Source organism: Arabidopsis lyrata, assembly GCF_000004255.2.
Source record: "Arabidopsis lyrata subsp. lyrata unplaced genomic scaffold ARALYscaffold_1, whole genome shotgun sequence".
In the NCBI taxonomy this organism is placed as follows: domain Eukaryota; kingdom Viridiplantae; phylum Streptophyta; class Magnoliopsida; order Brassicales; family Brassicaceae; genus Arabidopsis; species Arabidopsis lyrata.
Window position 1 is genome coordinate 25343663 of NW_003302555.1, and position 21530 is coordinate 25365192.

The 21530-nt window shown below is 38.6% G+C and overlaps 2 protein-coding genes across 3 annotated transcripts; both read left to right on the forward strand.

The window, feature by feature from the left end:
• The first annotated feature begins 51 nt into the window (after window positions 1-51).
• Window positions 52-13224, forward strand: LOC9327554 (phosphatidylinositol 4-kinase alpha 1). 2 transcript variants are annotated; one of them, XR_002328991.1, is made up of 26 exons: window positions 52-1300; window positions 1535-1876; window positions 2034-2210; window positions 2311-2478; window positions 2644-2802; window positions 2892-3019; window positions 3379-3688; window positions 3821-3989; window positions 4091-4308; window positions 4496-4654; window positions 5342-5524; window positions 6045-6572; window positions 6682-7041; window positions 7322-7536; window positions 7970-8150; window positions 8237-8373; window positions 8473-8626; window positions 9562-9828; window positions 10409-10486; window positions 10584-10628; window positions 11081-11253; window positions 11342-11537; window positions 11797-11937; window positions 12066-12274; window positions 12428-12902; window positions 13032-13224. XR_002328991.1 is itself a non-coding variant. In XM_021010376.1 (25 exons), the coding sequence occupies exons 1-25, from the start codon at window positions 347-349 to the stop codon at window positions 12846-12848; spliced, it is 6072 nt and encodes a 2023-aa protein (XP_020866035.1). In that variant the 5' UTR covers window positions 52-346; the 3' UTR covers window positions 12849-13017. The 2 variants fall into 2 exon arrangements, 1 of the variants encoding a protein (XP_020866035.1); XM_021010376.1 differs by lacking the exon at window positions 13032-13224 and having other exon boundaries at window positions 12428-13017.
• Window positions 13225-13859: 635 nt separating this feature from the next.
• Window positions 13860-16191, forward strand: LOC9327555. Its single transcript, XM_021015247.1, has 8 exons — window positions 13860-14058; window positions 14314-14416; window positions 14499-14537; window positions 14688-14785; window positions 14906-15020; window positions 15098-15180; window positions 15268-15814; window positions 15935-16191. Exons 1-8 carry the CDS (start codon window positions 13969-13971, stop codon window positions 15994-15996), a joined length of 1137 nt encoding a protein of 378 aa, XP_020870906.1. The 5' UTR covers window positions 13860-13968; the 3' UTR covers window positions 15997-16191.
• Window positions 16192-21530: the final 5339 nt, after the last annotated feature.

Consider the following 21530-nt stretch of genomic DNA (forward strand, 5'->3'; position numbering starts at 1 on the left):
ACCAATTTACCCTTTCGTACATCCTCCACAACAGACAAAATTATCAACGAGACCCGAGAGCGAAGAAGAAAAGAGAGAGAGAAAAAAAAAAGGGAAGGGAAGGGACAAAATTAAATGGCGACTCAGGCGACCCACAAGCCCTTCCATGGCTGCTTCTTCTTCCTCCCACACAGCGACACGAATTGAAGATATTTGAATTCTTTCTACACTCACATTTATGATTTTCCCGTTCTTGTTGGATCCTACTAGATTTTGACTCGATCTTCAGGCAGATCTGATCGCGAAAATTCCCTATTTCCAGCTAATTTTCCCGTAGCGTTGGCTTTTTTTTTTTTTGTGATCGGAGATGGAGGCACTGACGGAGCTTTGTGACATTATAGCAGAGAATCCGAAGCAATTCTCGGAGAAGTTAGCTTGGATATGCGGTCGTTGTCCACAAACGGAATGGCTTCTCGCTGATTCTCCCAGGGTTTCTCGGAGTCATCTCAACGCGGTTTTAGCCGTTGCTCGGATCATCTCCAAAAATCCAGAATCAATCGATAATCGTGCCAAATCCGTCGTGAATGAGTTTCTCAGCGCTATACCTGCATCGTTCCGCCGTTCCTTCTGGCCGCATTCGTTTCCTTCGCAGTCGATCTCTTCGTTTTATTGTGATTTCTTGAGTTATCTTTCGTGTGCGGCGGATCTATCGCCGGAATTTGGTACCGAGGTTGCTAGGTTTACAGGGGAAGTTGTGATAGCCGCTATTGCACCGAGTTCTGGTGTGAGCGACGGGGATCCAGCAATTTCTAAGGCTTTTTTGGTCGCACTTTCTCAGAATTTTCCGTCGATTCTGCAATCTGATGGGGATAAGTTGATTTTAATGCTGCTTGATCAGTTTGTTGTGAACCGTGCTCCTGCCTCTCCCAAGGACCAGCGGCAACAGAACTCGGCTAACTCTGAAACTGAAACCTCGTCGTCTCAGGGCTCTAGTCCTGGCGACGATGGAACTAGCCATGGTTCCAATGTATCCTCTAAGAGTTCATCGTCTGTAGTGGTGGATGGGGGTAGTATTGTATGGAAGATTGGTGTTGATCAGCTGAGCTTTGGATTTAGCGAGGGGAGTGGAGGTGCTAACCCTGTTTTTAGACAACTAGTGGCTTCTTTTGAAGACGAATCCATTGAGAGCTTGGAGAAGCAAGAGATTGCCTTTAGATTGATAACCCATATTTTGGAGAAAGTTAAAATTGATTCCAAACTTCAGGATCAAGTGAGAATTATAGCCAAGAGGAAGCTTCAGACCATGTCTGCATTTCTGAAGGTAATGCTTTTCTTTTGGTGATATATTATGGTATTTTCTAGGATAGGTCCTTAATTAGGAATGCTAGAGAGGAGATATCTTGGTGAAGCAATTGTTGGTTCATACTCCCTTTTACAGTCTAAATTTGGCTTGTTTTCATGAGGGTTTGTGAGATGGTGCTTACCTTGCCGATTTTGAGTGGAGTAGGATTTCTTAGAAGAGATGATGACTCTGTTTCTGCCTTTTATTTTTCAGTCAACAAAGCGAGACTGGAACGAACAAGGCCCAGTTCTGAAAACTAGAGTCAATGCAATGCTGTCTGTTTATCAGGCTGCAGCTAAAATGAAAATCAAGAGCCTGGTGTCTCTTGAAACAGATGGAAAAACTTCTAAAAGGTTGGTCCTGGAGACGCTTGCATTGCTTTTAGATGCTGCAGATGCCTGCTTGACATCTGTGTGGCGGAAAATGAAGGCCTGTGAAGAACTGTTCGATTCTCTGCTTTCTGGGATTGCGAAGATTGCAGTGGCAAGAGGAGGGCAGCCACTTCGCGGGTTGCTCATCCGACTTAAACCACTGGTACTGGCTGTCTGTGCAAAGGTAATTTTGTTATGTCTTAACTCATATGAGCAACATACTCTAAACTACTGATGATCATGTCTGAAGGTCCATAGAAGTATTATCCAACACATCATGTCACAAGTCTTCTGGACATTTTACCTTTACTTTACTGAAGGAAGTTTCTATTTATTTTTAGTGTCTCTTGGAACAGCCAGATACTTGGGTTGGCAATCAAGGGGCTATGCTTGAGAGCGTATTTAAGACTAGTTGTGAGATTATTGAATCTGCCTGGGCCAAGGACCGGGCTCCAGTGGACAACTTCATTTCGGGGTTAGCTTCAAGTATTCGTGAAAGAAATGATTATGAAGAACAGGTGGAGAAATAATTTTTCCTTTCCTTTAGCTGGTTAATTAGCCTTTCTTGTGTTGAATTGCAATTTCATCTTTCAATAAGGCTCATCATTTGGTGTCCAGGTTGATAGAGAGAAGCAAGTACCTGCTGTACAGCTTAATGTGATTCGGCTGCTAGCTGATCTCAATGTTGCTGTTAAGAAGCCGGAAGTAGCTGACATGATTTTACCACTTTTTATTGAAAGCCTGGAAGAGGGTGATGCTTCGAGTCCTAGCTTTTTGCGACTCCAAGTACGATTCCAATTTCTACAGTGATACCTGGCTGACTATCGATTAGTATCCTATTATATACTACTTCCTCGAAAGTTAGCAATGGCAGAAACTGCTACCATCTATATCCTTTTTCGTTTGATTTTTTTGACATATTTACTTTTGCATTTATGCCAATTTGTGCAGCTTCTTGATGCTGTTTCTAGGATAGCAACATTAGGGTTTGATAAGTCTTACCGTGAGACAGTAGTTCTGATGACCAGAAGTTATTTGAGCAAATTATCGAGTGTAGGATCTGTAGAAAGCAAAACGTCAGCACCGGAAGCCACAACCGAGCGTGTAGAGGTATATGTCATTTGATACATGGTAGTTTGTTGTGTTTCTTTTTTACTTTTACTATGATACTGATGCTCACAAATCCAACTGTCGTGTAGACTCTTCCTGCAGGTTTTCTTACAATTGCCAGTGGTCTTATGGATACAAAATTGCGTTCGGACTACCGCCATCGTTTGCTTTCCTTGTGTTCAGATGTAGGCTTGGCTGCTGAGTCCAAAAGTGGAGGGTAAGTATATGATCTTAGCTTGTCTAAAATTTGAGTTTCTTTAACTGTTTTTGGGTTAAGTGTTCGCTGTCGAATAAATATTTGGGGATAAAAATATGTGCGCAAATTTTTGAGAAATCTACTGGCAATAGCTTTTGCTGGCTACAACATGTTTCCAGCAAGGGCTAAGTATTGGATGAACAACCAATGGTGTGTTCATGCTGTTAACGTAAAGATATATCAATCATCTTCCGCAGTCCATCTAGCCTAAAAGTTTAGTATAATCGGAAATTATTCAGTTAATGTTTCTCCACCTAAAACATTTTTCCTTCATATTTCGTACTGACTGGAATATTTATTGTGTGCTTCATTTCTGCTAGGAGTGGTGTGGATTTTTTAGGGCCTCTTCTTCCCGCTGTTGCAGAAATATGTTCAGATTTTGATCCTACTACGGATGTGGAACCTTCACTTTTGAAGTTGTTTCGCAATCTCTGGTTTTATATAGCCCTCTTTGGCTTAGCACCTCCTATTGTGAAAACTCCTACACCACCCCTGAAGTCAACCTCCAATTCAGTGAACAGTGTGGGAAGCATGAGTGCAACTGCTTTGCAAGCTGTGGGAGGTCCTTACTTGTGGAACACTCAGTGGGCCCTAGCTGTTCAGCGAATTGCTCAAGGCACTCCCCCCCTTGTAAGTCAGTCTAGAAGGTCATCTTCAGAGTTTAATTTTTGGTTCACTGTATTATTAACCTACTAAAACTGAATCTCACATCTCCCAGGAGTCTTTAGTTAATCTTATCTGATTGAGCATTGCTCTTCGTAGGTCGTCAGTTCAGTAAAATGGCTTGAAGACGAATTAGAACTCAATGCGCTTCACAATCCTGGTAGCCGCCGAGGAAATGGAAATGAGAAAGTAGCTTCAACCCAGAGACTTGCTCTTTCAACTGCCTTAGGTGGCAGAGTTGACGTTGCAGCAATGAACACAATCTCAGGTTACCAAATGGGGAGTTATTTACAATATCTACTAGATGGACTTTGATGTGATATTGTGATATTTTAGATACTTAGGAATCCCTTTCTTCAATTCTTTCAGGGGTGAAGGCTACCTATTTGCTTGCTGTGGCTTTTTTGGAGATCATACGTTTTATTAGCAACGGGGGTATCCTTAATGGTGACTCAAGTGTATCTGCCTCTAGAAGTGCCTTCAGTTGTGTGTTCGAATATCTGAAAACTCCAAATCTTACTCCTGCTGTTTCCCAGTGTTTGACGGCAATTGTGCATAGAGCCTTTGAAACAGCAGTCTCATGGCTGGTATGGAATTACCTGGTCATAGTATTTTAGCAAAGACCTTTTAGTGGCAACTCTAGCGCAATCATTCTGTCCCTTTGTATATGCAATTTGGTCTTTTTGTTACCAACACTAGCTCTGCTTTTCTGTTTTTGCTGCTTCTTCATTTAAACAGTATATATCTGTTACAGAAACTTTCATTTGGTTTCAGGAAGATCGAATATCTCTTACTGGGAAAGATGCTCGTAATAGAGAACTGACAACATATGCACATGCATGTTTCCTCATAAAGAGCATGTCACAGAGAGATGAGCACGTCCGAGATATCTCTGTGAACCTGTTGACTCAGCTACGAGACAAATTTCCTCAGGTAAAAACATATGGGTCTACATTCTCTCGTTCGAAAGATTATATGTAGGTTCACCATTCTGTAAGAGAGAAACGAGGTGATATAGTGCATATATGAGTAACTCACATTGATAATGGAGAGATAGAGTTATCTTTAGTCTTGATTGCTTTTCCAATGCGTGTATTTACAGAAGATATACCAGGAATAATACCCGAACCTCATAATTCTAATTATAATTCACATTTAGTTTTACATGGAACAAAAGTTACTTGGTTGATCCTTATGTGTTTTTCTTCTCACTTGTGTGCAAAAATTTCATGTGTTACCCATTGCAGATCTTTTTCCTTTTGAATCTAGCTGTTCGTATTGTTTTTCTTTCTTTTGATCTCTTACAAATTGGTCAATTCACTTACATTAGACATCAGTGGTGTAGTCTGTTTATTTTTATGCACTTTAAAATGTTTTGTGATTTCTGTTTCACTTTTGTTTACCATAGAGATTTTGGTCACGGTTTACTTCCTCCTACATAATTTCTCTCCATTGTAAATTGATTAGATATTTTTTTCCTTCTGTTTACTATCGGTGTTTGCCTTCTGTATGTGTGTGCTGGAGTATACCTCCAGGAAATGTTTGTTTGCTGTTGCCTTCTTCAACTGTTCTTCTGGAATCCCCATGCTTTGTAGATCAACTAACAATGAGAAAATGCAGGTCCTCTGGCATTCGTCATGTCTGGATAGTTTGCTGTTTTCAGTTCATGACAATACACCTTCAACTGTTGTCAATGATCCTGCTTGGACTGCTGCTGTTCGATCCTTATACCAGAAAGTTGTACGAGAATGGATCATAATATCACTTTCATATGCTCCATGCACCAGTCAGGGTTTGCTTCAGGTTTCCTTCTTTTTGCCAATACATATTGTCTTCTATATGCTCATTTAAATATCTTTATTTTTTATAGCGTTCTATTTCTTCAAGTCAATCTGTTTGTTTAACAATTATAAATGAAACCCACTGTGGAGATGTAGTTCCTGTCTCTTTTCTGTTGCAGTGCCATGTTTTAATTCCTTCTACTGTCTCTAACTAATTCGTTTTTATTTATCGATTCCTCTGTTTTCTTAAAATGCTTAAAGCAGCTGGACTTCAGTCCTTCTCTCCCTCTAACTACCGTAAATGCTTTTTCATGTTTCTGTACGATTCCTTGGTCCCTTCAGATGTACAGTCTGTTTTTCGTTCACAAACGAACTATGAAAAGCTTTGGACGTAGGCACTTAAGTTGTTCCTCTAGATTATTTTTGTCTATATTCTCATAGCAGAGCGCTATCCTTGGTTTCTGGTTAGATTGTTCTTGCTGTTCCTTTTGAGTTATAATAGAGATTCACATTCCGTCTCTTGTTTTTAATATGAACCTCAGGATAAGCTGTGCAAAGCAAACACATGGCAGCGAGCACAAACTACAACTGATGTGGTTTCTCTTCTATCTGAGATAAAAATTGGAACTGGAAAAAATGAACTTTGGTCTGGGATAAGAACTGCTAATATCCCAGCTGTGATGGCTGCAGCAGCTGCAGCGTCAGGGGCAAACTTAAAAGTTTCTGAAGCCTTTAACTTGGAAGTACTTGGTACTGGTGTAGTCAGTGCAACGGTAAAGTGCAACCATGCTGGAGAAATTGCTGGCATGCGAAGGTTGTACAACAGTATTGGTGGATTTCAATCTGGCTCGACACCTAGTGGTTTTGGTGGTGGCCTTCAAAGATTAATATCTGGAGCATTTTCCCAGGCACCACAACCAGAAGATGATTCATTTAATGAGATGTTAATTGCCAGGTTTGTGCGTCTTCTTCAGCAATTTGTAAATACTGCTGAAAAGGGTGGAGAGGTGGAGAAGTCGCAATTCCGAGAAACTTGTTCCCAAGCAACTGCATTACTTCTGTCAAACCTGGTAAGGTTTTCTTACCAAGAACAAAAGGGGTTATTTTTCTTACCAGTAAATGTGATATCTACCAGCTATTTTGTGCTGTACATTCTAATCTCTCTTATTGTTGCATTAGGGTGGTGAGTCGAAAACAAATGTCGAAGGCTTTTCTCAATTACTGCGTCTCCTTTGTTGGTGTCCAGCATATATATCTACTCCAGATGCTATGGAAACTGGAATTTTTATATGGACCTGGTTGGTCTCTGCTGCTCCTCAACTGGTATCTCTTGTCCTTGCCGAGCTTGTTGATGCATGGATATGGACAATTGATACAAAGCGAGGACTCTTTGCATCTGATGTACGATACTCTGGCCCAGCTGCAAAATTAAGACCCCATCTTTCCCCAGGGGAACCAGAAGATCCACCGGAAAGTGACCCTGTTGAGCAGATAGTCGCTCACAGACTGTGGCTTGGATTTTTGATTGATCGTTTTGAGGTTAGGATTTATTCTTTACTTTTTCTAATACAGAGGGTACTCATGTGTGATTTACCTCATTCTTCTTCCACATTGGTTAAGACGGTCTTAAGTGTTATAAGTGCTGAGTTTTCTTGTGATCCTCCTAGTTGAATCAATTTCACTTTTCTGTGAAAGACCTTAGGTGACAAATTGCAGTCTAAAGTAATTTTGCTTCACTTGAAAATTTTGCTTACTGATCATCAAGGAAGCAGATATTCGATATTTGAGTGAGTTTCTTATTGCCACTATGCTTTTTTAGGTTGTTCGACATAATAGTGCGGAGCAACTGTTGCTGCTAGGTCGGATGTTACAACGGAGTACAGACCTTGACTGGTGCTTTACTCGCCACCCTGCAGCTGCTGGTACCTTTTTTTCTTTGATGCTCCTTGGACTGAAATTCTGCTCATGCCAAACACAAGGCAATATGCAGAAATTTAGATCTGGACTCCAGCTCTTAGAAGATCGAATCTACAGGTAATTTTTTGCGGATTTCCTTTGTTTTTTCTTGCACTATACATTTTGTTACGCTTTCTTTATGGACATCTCTCAGCCTGTCTCTATGATTTGGCGGCACGCATCTGATTATTTTTCTTTTCGTCCCTTTATTTACAATGTACTAAATATTAATGTTCATGTGATCTCTTAGTGTTTTGTCGGATGTAGGATTTAACATAAATTGCCTTTGCACAACACATTGAACTGCCTGGACTAGTATCTGCTATGATAATAGCTATATCATATGCTGAGAACAATTTGGAAGTAGCTACATTTTAAGCTTTATGTCATCTTAGCCATCCAACATGGAATTTTCTGTGTTTTCAAAATACTTAAATAATGTTGCTTTGGTCAATTTTATTATCTCTGACTTACCTCTATTTTTATTTTTGTGCACATCAACTTATTCCAGGACGTCTTTAGGCTGGTTTGCTCATCAGCCAGAGTGGTATGATGTAAATATTCCAAATTTTTGTCAGAGCGAGGCTCTATCTGTTTCAGTTTTTGTTCACTTTTTATCAAACGAGCTATCAGAATCAAGTCAATCTGATTCCAAAGGAAAACCTCGTGAAAGTGGGAATTTGATTGATGTGGTAAGACAACGATCTGCGATTTTTTCTACTTTCACCTGTAAATTTGACTACAAACAATGATATTTCTTTGGGCTGGATGTTTACAGACTGATCAGTATCATCCTGTCTGGGGTGAGATGGACAACTACACTGTGGGAAAAGAAAAAAGGAAGCAGTTGCTTTTAATGCTCTGCCAGCATGAAGCTGACAGGCTTGACGTTTGGGCACAACCTATTAGTTCAAAGTAAAACTCGCTATCTTTGTATCACATTTTCACTTCTCAGTCGTTTTCTTTGACTTACATTTTTGATATTCATTCTTCCAAGTGGCAACGTATGTACAGGGACAGTCCATATTCGCGGCTTAAAATAAGCTCTGAGAAATGGACCGAATATGCTAAAACGGCCTTTGCAGTGGATCCTCGCATTGCTTTATCAGTCGCCTCAAGATTTCCGGCAAATGCTTCTGTAAAATCTGAAGTCACTCAGCTGGTTCAGGTATGAATTTACAGCTGCTACTTTCTAAGACTGTAGAAAGACAGATTTTACATTTTGTAGTTTGAGATGGATATACTGTATCTCTGGTATTAAGTTTTAAAAGAGCTGGGGTTGCACCACCACACAAAACCAGTGAGGCATAATGCAACTGGGAAAAAGTCCGCCATGGTACTTTTGGTTAAATATTTATTGAAGAACTAAAACTTATGTTGAGAATCAGATTGCTAGGACAGCTATGATGCACGGGGACGTTAATTTTCAGCCGTCTCACGTCCCAGTTTCGTTTCGGGGACGGGTACTTGATGGGGACAGCCTAAAAACGTTTCCCCCACGTTTCAGAGTAGTTAGGGACGTCAAGCAAAAAATGGAAACGTGAGGGAACATATACGGGGACGTTTCCAATGAGTTTTTGGAAATAAATTAAGTGTCCTCCTTTTAGAATAGGCAACTTAACTATTTTTCCTACAAAAAACTCAAACGTAAAAGGAATTAAAAGGCATGTTCTAGGGGTTTAACATAAGATTCCATGGAAGATATGAGGTTCTTTGAGTTTTCCAACCTTTAGATGATCCAGATCTTTGAAAATCAATTCCTCAATATTAAGCTTTTTTATGTTATTTAGAATATTAAATCAAAAAAAAAATTATGTTGAGACTTATATTTATATTTAAGGGTATTATATATATATATATATATGTATATGTTTTATTGAAGTACCCATGCCGTACCCGTATCTATGAATTTTTATTTTGCCGTTTTCCGTCCCCGTTTCCGTACCCGTTTCTAGTTCCCGTACCCGTTTCGGTGCTACTTAGTAGGACAGTACATGCTCTGGACCTCTTGGTATATAAAAATAATAATTTGATACCATGGCTATATTTCTTAATATGTAAATGATGTAAAATGAGCGTTCTCACTGATATTCTTTCTTGCAGACAAATATAGTAGATCTTCGTACAATTGCTGAGGCATTGCCGTATTTTGTTACACCAAAAAACGTTGAAGAGAACTCAGTGCTGTTGCAGCAGCTACCGCACTGGGCTGCTTGTTCAATTACACAGGCTCTTGAGTTCCTCACGCCTGCTTATAAGGGACATCCACGTGTCATGGCATATGTCCTACGAGTTTTAGAGTCCTACCCTCCTGAGCGAGTTACTTTTTTCATGCCGCAGTTGGTGCAGTCTTTGCGCTATGATGAAGGGGTAAGTCTTATCATGAAAATCTATATATTTAATGGCACTTCTCTCAAACATGACACACTCTCTCTCTCTCTCTTTCTCTAAGCAATTTGAATTATATTATTCGGTTTGTGCTCATAAGATTAGTGAAGGCACATCTTAATTATTGAAATTAAATCATATATACCTCTTTTTCTGTCGTCTATTTCAGCTTTTATATGTGGTTTTTTTCTTAGTCTTCGAAATAGAAATTTCCATTGGGTGTAGAAGCAATTCCCAGAACTCCTCCAACCATGGTGCTAAAAATTGGAATGACCAGCCCATTCAACCTTTTCTTTTCTTGGTCTTTTATCTAAACTAAATTACTTTTACGTTTCTTAAAATTAGTATTGGATTATCAGCTTCACATTTTTAAAAACCAGGTCTATCTCTTTGTAGTTGAGCCATTCAATCGCTCGAGGTTTTTCTTGTCATAGTTTTATCTTCAAATGCTATGGAAATTGCCCTTCTACTGGGGCTGGATATTGTGTAATGCCTTACATGAGTTCTTTCCCTTTTCCTGTTTCGTAAGATATTTAACAATTCAACTTCTTTTTAAATGCAGAGGCTAGTTGAAGGGTATCTTCTTAGAGCTACCCAAAGAAGTGACATATTTGCCCATATTCTCATTTGGCATTTGCAGGTAAGTATAACCTAGTAGACTTTTGCAAGATCTTAATTTTGCTTGAAACCTTTCTAGAGATTTGTTGCTTTCTAACTTCTGTCTTTAATAATGCCAGGGTGAGAATGTTCAGGAAACTCCGAAGGATGGTTCTATCGATAAGGTTTGCCCATTATTATATTTTCTGCTTATATTTTATTGGTGTTAGCTCCAATGTGGAGTCTACATCTTAGGCTAGACAATCTTTCATCTCCTTAGTTTGAGGAAAACAGTATCCTACAGTTGCAAAATATGGCCTCCTGAAGAAAACATCTGCGAAGTATTTGGTTAGGTTATTCTTCACATGTGATAGAACGCTGAAAATATCCTTGATTCAGCATGTTGACCGCTGGTTTATAAGCACTTAATTCCAAGATCTGGAAAATGGGTTTTATGACTGCTTATTGTTTTGTATTAGCATAAGTTTGTTCTTGGAAATAATTTTTTGGAGAAAAGATGTAGTGAGACAGAGAGTAGGTTGTTAAGCTATAGATAGTGGTAAAATCTTCGTTGTATATCTTTTGACTGATCTGCTGAAAAAATCTGAGCTTATCTCTTGTTTCTGTAATATTTCAGAATGCGGCATTCCAAGAAATTTTGCCAGTGGTTCGGCAGCATATCATTGATGGTTTCAGTCCCAATGCCTTGGACATGTTCACTAGAGAGTTTGACTTCTTTGACAAGGTTACTTCTATTTCTGGGGTGCTATTTCCTCTTCCAAAGGAAGAACGCAGAGCCGGTATTAGGAGGTAGCATTTTAAATTTAATAAACCATATCATGTTACGGATGTGTCTGCATGTATTAGATGCATGGTAGTCTAATACTCTCCATGGCAGGGAGTTGGAGAAAATTGAAATGCAGGGAGATGACCTTTATTTGCCAACTGCTCCTAACAAGCTTGTTAGGGGTATCCGTGTAGACAGTGGAATACCCTTACAATCAGCTGCCAAAGTCCCTATTATGATAACTTTTAACGTTGTTGATCGTGATGGTGACCACAATGATGTAAAACCACAGGCTTGCATTTTCAAGGTAAGCCTCCACATGATTTTCATATAAAATTTTATGTTTGTAGGTCGACGTGAAAGCTATTCTACTTGTTGTTCCTTATAGTAATTGCCAGTGCAGAAAAAAGAAAACAATTCTCCTGCCAGGCTCTACCACTTGTTTAAGTAAATATAGTTTGGAAAACATTGACAAAAAAACGTAGCTAGTGGTTTCTGGACATTCAGATGCTGCACTCAGATGGTGTTTACTGTGAGTTTGATGATTCTCTCTTGTATCCATTCAGGTTGGAGATGATTGCCGGCAAGATGTTCTTGCCCTTCAAGTGATATCTCTTCTTAGAGACATATTTCAAGCGGCTGGTCTTAATCTTTATCTTTTTCCATATGGAGTACTCCCAACTGGTGCGGAGAGGGGCATAATTGAGGTAAAACTCACTCTAAATTGTTTAATATCCTAGCTGGATGATGTAGATACGGTGGTATGAGAACTTTCTTGTATCAAATAAGGCTCAGACTTTTTTTTCGTATCTCTTTTCTTCCCTTTTATTTACAGGTTGTGCCTAATACAAGAAGCAGAAGTCAAATGGGTGAAACTACCGACGGGGGTTTGTATGAGATTTTTCAACAAGACTATGGACCCGTCGGCTCAACCACCTTTGAAACAGCACGAGAGAACTTCCTCATCAGCAGTGCCGGTTACGCAGTGGCTAGTCTTTTACTCCAGCCCAAAGACAGACACAATGGAAATCTCCTCTTCGATGAGTACGTTTCCTAGTTTGTGCATTTCCTTTGTTCTTTTCACTTGGTGCAATGGAAAAAAAAAAAAAAATCAAAAACTCACTATGGAAAAAGATAATGTGGGAAATTTCATGGAAGTAACACAACTTTATTACCATGTGTTATATGCTAATGCAGCGTGGGAAGACTTGTCCACATCGACTTTGGTTTCATTTTGGAAACTTCACCTGGTGGAAACATGCGGTTCGAGAGTGCTCATTTCAAACTGAGCCACGAAATGACCCAGTTGCTAGATCCGTCGGGTGTTATGAAAAGCAAAACATGGCATCAGTTTGTGAGCTTGTGCGTGAAGGGGTACTTAGCTGCTCGGCGGCAGATGGACGGAATCATCAGCACTGTTCAAATGATGCTAGAAAGTGGATTGCCTTGCTTTAGCAGAGGAGATCCAATTGGTAATCTTAGGAAAAGATTTCACCCAGAAATGAGCGAACGTGAAGCTGCACACTTCATGATTCATGTATGTACGGACGCATATAACAAGTGGACTACTGCTGGATACGACTTGATTCAGTATTTGCAACAAGGCATCGAGAAGTAAGAAGAACAAGAGGGACCTTAATGATATCTGAAATCAGAGTTATATAATTTGCAGGTAAAAATCTTTAAATCATCTTGAGTATTTCGATTTGCTAATATTTGTCTTCTCTCGGTTGGACATTCTGACTAATTACTTGAGAGGAAATTGAGGATTTGTTTTTTTGTTAATATATTTTTATCGTAGGGTTTTGCTATGCACCAAAAAAAAAAAAAGAAGTAACAAAAGAGAAAGGTAGGAGTGTTGTGGTGTTGGGATTTTGGATAACTTGAGATGCAAGCTATTGTGATTTGTATGATCTATTGATTATTGTTGTTATCAACTTTCAATGGTTGAAATGGTCACGTGTTTGTTGATAATTCCATACGTTATAAAACAATTTATTTGATTCACTGCTGATGATAATCTCAAATATATTCTATTAACGTGTAAAAGAAGAGTATTTAAAAAAAAAAAAAAAGATTTCTGAAGATTTTGGATCGGTCAATATATTATATCACAATCAAATGGTAGCTCCTCGAACCTCTTTTGACAATGTTAATATATATGGCACACAACATTGGGAATTTGTGGTGGATGAACAATTTTCTGGTTACTCCTCATTCCGCTTCCCCTCTGATATTGCTTCTCACGGTATCCATCTACAACTGACGAATTGGTCATTCAGTAGTCCTTAAACTGGACCAAGCAGTGTCAAACGAATATTGGATCTATTGCAGTTCATAGCAATATTTTTTTATCATTCACATTGCTTGGTGAACATAAGCTACAAGAATTGTAAAAGAACAACATCGTATGCTTCTTGTTAAGGTATGAACAAATTTGGAATCTCTCCTAAATCTCACTTTACTCAGGACACTAGTATACTTAATTCAAATCGATTTTATATAATAGTAATAACAATTTTCTTAAATTTATACTAAGATTTTAAATTTTTTACACAATCAACATTGTCAAGATAAGTAGGTCAACCTATGAGTCATGGAGTCAAAACAAAAAAAAAAAAAAAAGAGAGAGAAAGAGAAAGGAGACGGAGACAAGATAAAACGACAGATCTATCAGTTTAGTGACTACAGTGAGGATTTAAACTGAGAAACGAAGAAAGTCTGCGAGGGGTTCATCAATGGAACCGGTGATAATCGGTGCTCTGATTTTGGATGTTCACGCCAAGCCTTGCACCGCACCAATCTCAGGAACCACCGTCCCTGGCCAGGTTTTGAATTTGGGTTCTAAGTCTCTCTCTTTTGCTTGATTTCTTGTGCACAATCCGGCAATTAATCCAGTCATGTCTGCAATTGGAAGAAAAATTCAATAGTTCCGGATCAGCTCGTCCCTTTGTTTTTTTTTTTTTTCTCGAAAGCTGGAGTAGTTTTAACGATCTCTTAACCACAAGTGTGACAATTATGTGTTGTTAATTAGAACATAGATGTTGATGAATTAATTAACATGTAATCTTTTTCTTTAATAGGTCTTGTTTGCGCCGGGTGGTGTAGCAAGAAATGTAGCTGAGTGCATCTTCAAGCTTGGAATTACACCTTTTATGATTGGTACTTTGGGCCTTGATGGTCCAGGTATGTCTATTTATAGTATCATCGATTCATTTCTTAAGAAACCAAGTTTCTAAAACTCTTTTTTTGCTTCCTTTGTACCCAGCCAATGTATTATTGAAGGAGTGGAAGCTCTCCATTGAAGGTAAGACTTTGCCTCTTAACTTGTTGCGGTTTCCTTAAGAACGGATCAGTTTTTGCGATATCTAGTTAAGCAATTGATGCCGGATTCAGTTTTTGTGCTTTTACTTATCTATCTATGAGACATAGACCTTTTCTTGGTCGATAATGGCAGGAATCTTGCGACGTGAAGACATTAGTACTCCCATCGTGTCCCTTGTATATGACATTAATGGAGAAGTTGCCGCTGGTGTTGCTGGTGTGGATGCCGTTGTAAGAATACTCGTCTCAGTGATTATGTTTATGTTTCAATCCAAAAGATAAATTGGGTTTGAAGGATGTTCTTGTTGTACTTGCTTGGAGAAGTTACATTTACATTGTTTCCTCGGACAGGAAAAGTTTCTGACACCTGAGTGGATCCAGCGGTTCGAATACAACATAAGCTCTGCTCCTCTTCTTATGGTAGATGCAAATCTTAGCACTCTTGCTTTGGAAGCATCTTGCAAATGTAATGCTTATAGTTTCTCATTTTGGATTGTCTAATCATCTTTTTTGTATGTCTTCTTAACGTTTTTCTTCTTGAAGTGGCTGCAGAGTTCAATGTTCCTGTATGGTTTGAGCCCGTGTCAGTCACAAAGTCGCAGAGGATTGCCTCAATTGCCAAGTATGTGAGTGCCTCATGAAAGCTAGATTCTTTTTCGTTCTCTATGTAATATATTTGCAAGCCAACGGATATAGGTTTTGTTTCCTAACAGGTAACAATAGTGTCCCCAAACCAAGACGAACTTATAACCCTGGCAAACGCTCTCTGCGCCAAGAAAATTTTCCACCCCTTTAGATTAGAAGAAAATAATCTTTCTATTGAAGATATGTTCTGCACGCTAAAGCCAGCCATTTTGGTTCTCCTTGACAATGATGTTAAAGTAGTTATCGTAACTCTTGGTTCCAATGGAGCTCTCCTCTGCTCCAAGGGAAACCCGAAAATGGCTCTGAACTTAAACAGAAAGTTTCCAAGAAGTGGAGAGATCTTCAAAAGAGTACAATCTGTATGTTCACCAAACAGGTTTTCTGAATTAGGATCGAATCGCAGCCCGAGTCTTTTTGCAATGCATTTCCCAACCATCCCAGCCAAAGTCAAGAAGCTGACTGGTGCAGGTGATTGTCTGGTAGGCGGCACAGTCGCATCGCTAAGCCATGGGTTAGATCTAATCCAGAGTTTAGCAGTTGGCATTGCCTCAGCTAAAGCAGCGGTTGAGTCAGATGATAATGTGCCTCCTGAGTTCAAGTTGGATCTTATTTATGGTAAAGAGTTAGTTATGTATGCAATATAAATGAGAGTTTTAACTTTCGGTTAGCTCATACAAATATTGGTTTTATCGGGGCTGAGCCGGTTTACGTGTTGTGTTTGGTTTGACCGTACAGATGATGCAGAGTTGGTATACAATGGCGCTAAGATGTTGATGGTTCACCAGTCGATGCTATGAAGGATGATCTTGTGGATTGTTTTTCTTTTGCTAAAACAGTTTTTGCCGTAGCAATTGTTTAAAGTATTGCTGGCAAAAAGATAATGTCCAACAAATTCACATTTCTTCTTGTTTGTTTTGGTTTGATGTTGTATGGTACTCAATAGGACGGGTTTGCTATTGCACCAATAAACATGTTGTCTGAGAGGAACCAAACTTCACTTAACATAAGCATCTCTAAGTAGTTTGTGCATTACTTAGAGCATGTGCAAAACTTGATGTCGATATTGCACTTGGGCGCTTCAAAACTTGTCCTTGTAGTTTATTGCACAAAATCTCCCAAGTATCAAATCAACAGATAAAACCTTGAAGACCTCAAACTTGTCGTAACCCATTAATCAGAATTGTTCCAAGAGATAAACAAAGATAAAGCTTAGCTTCAAAATTGACAATTGAATACTCCTTGGAACTAAATCAGAGTATTCTAAGAAGCTACTTTTACATTGCTGATCAGATTTGGTAGAGTAGCATAGAGGATGTCTACTTGTATTAGATATCACAAGAAGAGCAATATGGAACAGTTACGAAACGAGTTTCCTGAACTTACTTTATAGTTTGTACTTGATCTTGATTTCTTATCCTCCAAGTTTCCATTTGTTCTCCGAACTTCAAAATATGGAAACCCCACATAAAAATGATATTATCCTTCGAAAGCTTTTGAAGAATTCGTTAAATTATTTCATTAAATAAAAGCCTGGAAAATCTAAAACCCACCAAAAGTAATTAAACCCCTTTTTTAAAAAAAACAATTAGTCGAATAAAGCCTCAAACCCTAAGTATACATATTTAACCTACGAGAGCGTGTTACATACGTAACCCTATATATTATTATATATAGACCTAATTAAACTCGCTCATTGAGTAGAAGAAAATCAAAATCACAGAACCCGTCTCAAACCTAAACGTCTCATCAACCCGTCGATCTAGATCGTCAATATATCGTCTGCGAAAACAATGATTCTGGAATGGGTAGGCGGAAGCGGTGGCTATATCGATCATGGTTCTCTTCTCGTCTCGATATATCATGCGTTGGAAACTGGAAGAGATTTACGAGAAAGCTAAAAAGGAGATTGATTCCTTGGAACGTAAGTGCGAAGAGCATATCGAGACAACTAAAAAGGATAGAGCTTCCTTGAATCAGAAGCTAGAGGTGATGGAGACATGTAAACTGATCTCAGACGCTGTAAGGAACTCATCATCTTAATTCTCACTTTTCCTTAATTATATTATCTATTTTATTAGTCCCGAATTGTTTATTCACGTGTAGATTTCTCGATCGTTAGGGTTTTGTTACGACGACTTACGACTTATTTCAGTTAGGATTTAGCTAGCTCAATTTATATATATGGGATCGTGTAGTTGTAGTTCTGATTACACAAAATTCTTTTTAAGTAAAATTAACCGTGTGATTCTTGTTTAATTATGATCAGATTACCCGCCATTAACCGAGATTAAATCAATGGCTTCGCGGACCGGGTTGGATCCTCAGGAAATTAAAGATATGTGCAGATATGGTTGTAATTTATTTACAACCATCTTCTATATTTACTACAAACCACGTCACGTAATCAATCACTGTTCTTTAATCTTATTTATCTGAAACATTTTCTTTTTCGTTAAAATTTATTATCTCAGGATGAGATTCTCGAGATACTGGGGCGCACAAGTCAAGCTACAAACGTTCAAGACAAGAGTACTTGAAAGGCTTCCAATAACCCTTGTTACTGGCAGTAACTGCTATATTTAGAACAATGTCTTTTATTTTATATACACTGGTGTGTTTTGTAAGCACTTATGCTAATTAGGATGCAGTTTCTTGATCTTTTGTTTTGTTTAATTTATTATCACATCAATCAATAGCTCGTCACAACAAGTACAATCAATATTGTTCCTAAAACCAGCCCGGTTCCGGTCGATATCCGGACGCTTCTCCTTTTGTAGTTTGCTTGAATCAATCGTGTATTGATTGCTTCCATGATCGGGGAAAGGATTAATGCGTATTTGGTTAGCGGGCTCACCGCGCTGCCATTATGAGTTGGAAGGTTTAAAGTAATTTGTGATTGCACCTCTTCTCCATACATTAGATATGCATAGATTAACACCATAGATGTACTGATGATAAGGGCAAAGCTTATGAAAAGAATCTATATACCCAATAATAAAATAAAAACTGGTTTAATTAAAATAATTGAAGAAGTTTATATTACACTACATGAGGATTTACAGAGCATGATACATAAAACAGAGTACTTAACAGTGATATTAACAGTGTTACTTGTATATAACGGAATTGATAGTTAGACGTTAAACATACATGTAAATGCCTATATATACTGTTGTACAGATCAACATTATCTAAAATGAGAATATCATAAAGTTTATTAAACTCTAATATGGTATCAGAGCAATAAATCGTTCTCATTCAAAAAGTTGTTGTGTTTTCCGGGAAAATCAACATTTTCCGGGAAAATTTTTCTTTTTTCTTCGATTTCTTCTTAGGCGATTTCATTTCAGCTTGTCGTGTTCATCTTTCTTCGTTCCGATCATTGTTATGGCGAAGAAAGGAACCAAGCAGCTCAGGAATCGACCTTCTCCTCAGGATTCTGGTGATGAATCACCGATTGTTACTCGATCTTCTCATGTTGAGAAATCAGCTCCAGGATCTTCGTTGAATATGTTACCGGCGAACTCAGATTCGATTGATAGCCATCATAATCCATTTAATTTACCTCCATTCTAGTGATCATCCCGGTATGTCTATTGTTTCTGAAACTCTCACTGGTGATAATTACAACTCCTGGATTGTTACTATGCGAACTAGTCTAGAGGCTAAGAATAAGATCAGTTTTGTGGATGGATCTCTACCTAGACCATCGGAATCTGATCCTCTATATAAGATCTGGACTAGATGTAATTCAATGGTTAAAGCTTGGATCCTAAATGTTGTTTCAAAGCAAATCTATGCTAGTATACTCTATTTTCAAGATGCAGCAGGAATTTGGGAGGATTTACAGAGACGTTATCATAAGAGTAATCTCCCTCAGATCTATAATTTGGAGCAAGAGATAAGTTCTCTTCGTCAAGGTGCTATGTCTCTCTCTGAGTATTACACCAAGAAGATCACTCTTTGGGAACGCCTTGCTTGTACTAAGAATCTAATGGAAAATGGTGGATGTCGTTGTTCTCAAGTGTTGAAACTGTTGGAAGATCATGAAACAACTCGTATCACTCAGTTTCTTATGGGTCTCAATGATGATTTTGCTAATATCAGAGGTCAGATCTTGAACATGAAGCCTCGACCTAGTCTCTCTGATATGTACAATATGCTTGAATCTGATGAGTCTCAACGACAACGTACCATTACTAATCCCAATCCTTCTGCGTTTCAAGTTAAAGCTCAGATTGGCAATTCTCAACAACAGGTTTTCCAAAAGAATCGTGCTATGTGCACTCATTGTGGAATGTCTGGTCACACTGCTGACAAGTGCTATAAGGTCATTGGTTATCCTGTTGGTTGGAAACCAAAGAGCCAACGCACAAACTCAAACCAACGTTTCATACCTGCTTCTACCAACTTAGCTATCACTGATTCTGTCTCAGATATTGACAAAGGTGTTGCTCTCTCTAATGATCAAATTCAACATTTGGTTTCTTACCTGAGTTCAAAGTTGCAGCCTCAGCATTCAACAGCTACACATGCTACTATAACTGAGATTCCTGCAGAAGCTTCAACCTCAGGAGTCAAGCCTACTATATGTCAATTCACTGGTATCTCTCTTCCATCCATTTTTTGTTCCATGACAAGTGAGAATGACTCATATTATTATTCCTTATCTGCTAAGGTTGATAACATGGATACTTGGGTTATTGATACTGGTGCTACTCACCATGTCACTTATAATAAGGATCTCTTTCAACAGATGATTCCTATTCTTGACACTACAGTGAAGCTTCCTAATGGTATTGGTGTGAGAATTGATGGTTTGGGAACTATTAAACTCAATGAAAACATTATTCTCACTAATGTTTTGTTCATTCCTCAATTTAAGTTCCATTTGCTCAGTGTGAGTTCATTGACAACTCAGATTTCTTGTGGTTTGTGGTTTGATTCTCATGGTTGTGAAATTCAGGATCTTACACGGGGATTGATCATTGGCAAGGGTAGTTTGCACAACAAGCTCTATTTCTTGGACCTGCAATATCATCCATCAGAACAAATTCCACCGACTGTTTGTGCTACCATCACAGTTTCTTCACACTTATGGCATCAAAGACTAGGTCACCCATCATATCAAAAGCTACAATCTCTTTCTGGTTTATTGTCTGTATCAGTTTCTAAGGCTTTAACTCCAGAGGAGAATCATTGTAAGATTTGTCATCTTGCAAAACAGAGGAAGTTACCTTTTGTATCTCGGAATAATAAGGTTAATAAAGCTTTTGATTTGATTCATATTGACACCTGGGGTCCCTTTGCTGTTACTTCTCATGATGGTTTTCGCTATTTTCTGACAATTGTTGATGATTACACAAGAGCTACATGGATTTATCTTCTCAGAAATAAGTCAGAGGCAACTACAGTATTACCTGGTTTTGTTTCAATGATTGAAACACAGTTTAATACAAAGATAAAGGGAGTTCGTTCTGATAATGCTCCAGAGTTTAACTTTACTCAATTTTACAAAGAAAAGGGGATTCTTGCATATCATTCTTGTCCAGAGACTCCTCAACAAAACTCAGTGGTTGAACGGAAGCATCAGCATCTTCTTAATGTCGCCAGAGCACTTATGTTTCAGTCACACCTTCCTCTTGAATATTGGAATGAATGTGTATTGACAGCAGCTTTTCTCATCAATAGACTTCCTACTGAGCATCTCTCTAATAAATCACCTTTTGAGCTATTGATGCAGACTCCTGCAGATTATAGTGCTTTGAAGAGTTTTGGATGTTTGGCTTATGCTTCTACTTCTTCCCATCAACGGCACAAATTTGCTCCAAGGGCTAGAGCATGTGTCTTTATAGGCTATCCTACTGGTTTTAAGGGCTATAAACTATTGGATATAGAAACACATGCAGTTTTCATATCAAGGCATGTTGTTTTTCATGAAGAGTTATTCCCTTTGGTCAGTGGAGATATGTCTCAGCAAATTCAGAAACTGTTTCCTATTGTGACAGAGATTGTGCATGATTTAGCAGTAGGAGATTCTGCTATCATCACAGAGTCACATAAGGATTCAGAGCAACATAGTGATATCATTGGTAGTTCTACAGTAGGAGATTCTGCGTCTATCAAAGGTTCACTTGAGCAAGAGCAACATAGTGACAAAGTTGGTAGCTCTGCAGTAGGAGATTCTGCACCTATTAACAAATCACTTGAGCTCAACCTGGATTCCAAGTCTCAGCGAGTGATCGTTAGTGATTCTTCAGTAGGAGATTCTGAGAACACTACAAACATTCCTGAGCTGGATCCACTGAATACAATGACTGAAGAAGATTCA